The sequence below is a fragment of the Alligator sinensis genome, unplaced genomic scaffold, assembly GCF_000455745.1.
Source record: "Alligator sinensis unplaced genomic scaffold, ASM45574v1 scaffold1049_1, whole genome shotgun sequence".
In the NCBI taxonomy this organism is placed as follows: domain Eukaryota; kingdom Metazoa; phylum Chordata; order Crocodylia; family Alligatoridae; genus Alligator; species Alligator sinensis.
In genome coordinates, this window is record NW_005842672.1 from 647272 (window position 1) to 650520 (window position 3249).

The window sequence follows — 3249 nt, forward strand, 5'->3', positions numbered from 1 at the left end:
CCCACAAATCGCACACCGCTGGTTATGACGTATCACCCCTCCCTCGAACCTGTACGGAAAATCATCAAACAATTGTAACCCATACTAGAAAGAGACCCTATTCTTAAACAGATCTTCCCAGAGTCACCCATCCTAGGCTTCAAACAAGCACTGAACCTCGACAACCTCATCACCAGAAGCAAACTTCCTCAAGCCCAGAACACACCAAGTGGATCCAGACCGTGCCATGAAAAGATGCAAGACCTGCCAACACATCTCCGCCACCTCTACTATTACTACACCCCACAACAGAGCCATCAGCATTCCTGGATCTTACAGCTGCACCTCCAGAAATATAATATATCTGATCCAATGCACCAAATGCCCTGATGGAAAATATGTAGGAGAGACCTAACAACAACTGCGCACCGGAAATCTATCAAAGACAGGAATACCCAATTACCTGTGGGGGCACATTTCTCACAGCAAACCACTCTCTCTCCAATCTCTCAGTCCTGATCCTCAAAGAAAACTTACAAAACACTTCCCAGAGACGAGCCTATGAACTCCACTTCATCAATCTCCTGGACACTAAAAATCATGGACTAAATATAGACGTTGGATTTATGACACATTATAACCTGCCTATCATCTGACTCCCCAGGTACCTCTCCACTATTCATCCCCCTTCTTTCCCTCTGCCCCCCACCCAGCCTGTCTCTCACCCATTAACTCCTCAATCTACATTTTCACTGACTGCCTGTCTTGTATGCATGCCAGCCCAGCCCCTGGCTTCTTTACTTTTCATTCCATCCAGGAAGAGCACACACCAACTGCAGAAACTTCCTTTAGCCTGACAAAGGGTTTTTGAACCCGAAAGCTTGCTTAATAATTGTTTTCCACTATTTAAGTTGGTCTAATAAAAGATATCAGATTCACCCAAAGAACCTTGTCTGCCTATGCCTTTAGACCAACACAGCTACAACCTACACCTCTCAGACACAGAACAGAGATAAGGGTCCTGTCACCAGCATTATTACCCCTATCCTGCTGCAGCTAACAAATTAACCCTTTCACAGCCAGCACCAAATTGGCACTAGCTGTTGGGCCTACAGCGTAAGGGAGAGAGGTGATGATGAGAGGACTCTGCCCCTTCTCCATACAGCAGGAAGCTTAAGCCAGGGTTGAGCCAATGCCATGGCAAAGATGACTGGAAAAAAACCTCACTTCTCATTCTGCCTTCCTGAAATAAGGTGCGTATGGTATGTGAGCAACTATGGTGGGTTCTCGTGACTTAGATTTTGCTTTTCAGAAATCAGTGGCAAGATTTTTCCAAACAAACTATTAGTTTCAAGCAAGGGTCAAACTACTGTCTCTAAACTGATTATGCATCTTTTCTCCCTATCAAATTCAATGGTACCATAAAAGCCTGTGAATCAGTGGTTTCTTTCACAGGATCATATGGATACTTGACAAAAGTATCTCTCATACGTCTCAAACTACCCATATCAGTTTAGAATAGATAGCATTACAATAAAAGTTTATACTTACCTAACACTGAGATTAAGAGACTTGTAACTATATTAACAAATTAATTTAATCCGTTTAACCCATCTTTATGTTTAGTACCTGTTAAAGGACGTTCATTTTCTGATAGGTTAAAGATTTCATGGAAATTGCCTCTTTTTGTAGTATGAAAACGACTACTGTCTTCATCTTTATTTACTCCAGTTGGGGCATTTGAACCTACATAGCTTCTTGATGCTGCCGTTTGAAGCTGTAGGAAGAAAAAGCAATTCATGTGAATGGCAATATTTAAATTTCACTCTTTGAAAGATTAGTCTATTAATAGTTTAACATTCCTCCTTTAAAATTGAATTAAAAAGCATAGTAGAAATGCTATTCAAACTCATTTTAGGTAACTCCAAAAAATGAAACCGTGCAATACTTACTACAAAATCTTGCTATGCCATAATGCACTAATTGACCTGAAGATTTTTAAAGGTGCTGATTCAACACATTTCACTCTTTAGACAGAAACCCTCTTATCCCTCTGAAGGGGACATTATGCTAGAGGCACCTATAACATTTTTGCACAGCCAGAAATTTATCAGATTAGATATGGGTATGCCACTGCACACAATTTAAATTGTTTTGCTAGTGGGAACTTCCTAGCTAATAAGTAACCAGTAGCCACACTTAAGACCTGTCTGAAGAGACATAAAACAAAATCCAAAGCACTCCAAATAAATAAAAACAAACATTAAACAAAAGAGAAAAAACAACAAAAAACACACAAAACTGAATAAGCTTCTCGTGAACACAAATGCTGAAACAGTTTTCCACACTATGATCCATACCTTTTCATACCCTGACAGCTAGCAGGAAAAGAAACAAACACAAATGTGACAGTGACAAAAAAAGTGAAATCTATTTAAACATTATTATATACAGAATAAAACATGAACTGAGTGAAGCTGCAAGATCCTACTTGCCTATCAAGGAACTACACACAATGAAAGCAACTTAAAAAAAAAAAGCAGTCAGTGGTTAGAGCACATTAATTCAATTCTTTCAGGTTATTTTCTAGGTTAATTCACCCCTAACTTCAGAAGATGATCAGAAATTCATAGGTTAGTACTCTGATTAAGAGCAGAATGGTTCTAAGTGAAAGGTGACAATTACGGAGTGAAGCATTTCAATGGGATGGACTAAAGCAAAAGTCAATTTTAGATAAAGCTCCTGACCAAGTGACAAAACCTTTTTTTCTGGCAGAGTAGCCAACACCTTATTTTGGAGAGCTTCCTTGCATCTTCATTTCCTAGCATCTTAGATAGTAATCAAAAGGGCTGTCATTTGTCAGGGAAGTACTCCATACCCATTTATACTACACATGCACTCCCCCATATACCATACATATGAGTGAAGTATCCAGCCCCTATATTTAAGGCTATTCTGTGAAGAGCTAGTTATCCTTAGTGGGCATTTCAAGATAAGTTCAGGCTCTCAGTACCTCAAGGGATTTAGCCCTAACTGAACAGAAGTTCAGAGCAAATGACATTTGGCACCGACACCACTAGGTACAAGCTTTTGTAATCAGATGAAGTAAGCTCTTGCTTACAAAAGTTTATGCCTCTTTGTATGAGTTAATTTATAAAAGGGGATATTCTGCCTTGTCTTCTGCCCAAGTTCCAGCTAAACAGTTCTAACTGCCTTTTATTAGGTACAATTCAGCCTTGCGAAACAGATAGGCAAATGTGGACTCTTTCC

General features: G+C 39.6%; 1 protein-coding gene across 1 annotated transcript in view; it reads right to left on the reverse strand.

Moving 5' to 3' along the window:
* GRAMD4 (GRAM domain containing 4) overlaps positions 1-3249 on the reverse strand; it is a 97606-nt gene that overhangs the window by 8616 nt on the left and 85741 nt on the right. The window contains 1 exon segment of the mRNA XM_006033865.3: positions 1609-1756. Coding sequence (XP_006033927.1) covers positions 1609-1756 — 148 coding nt within the window.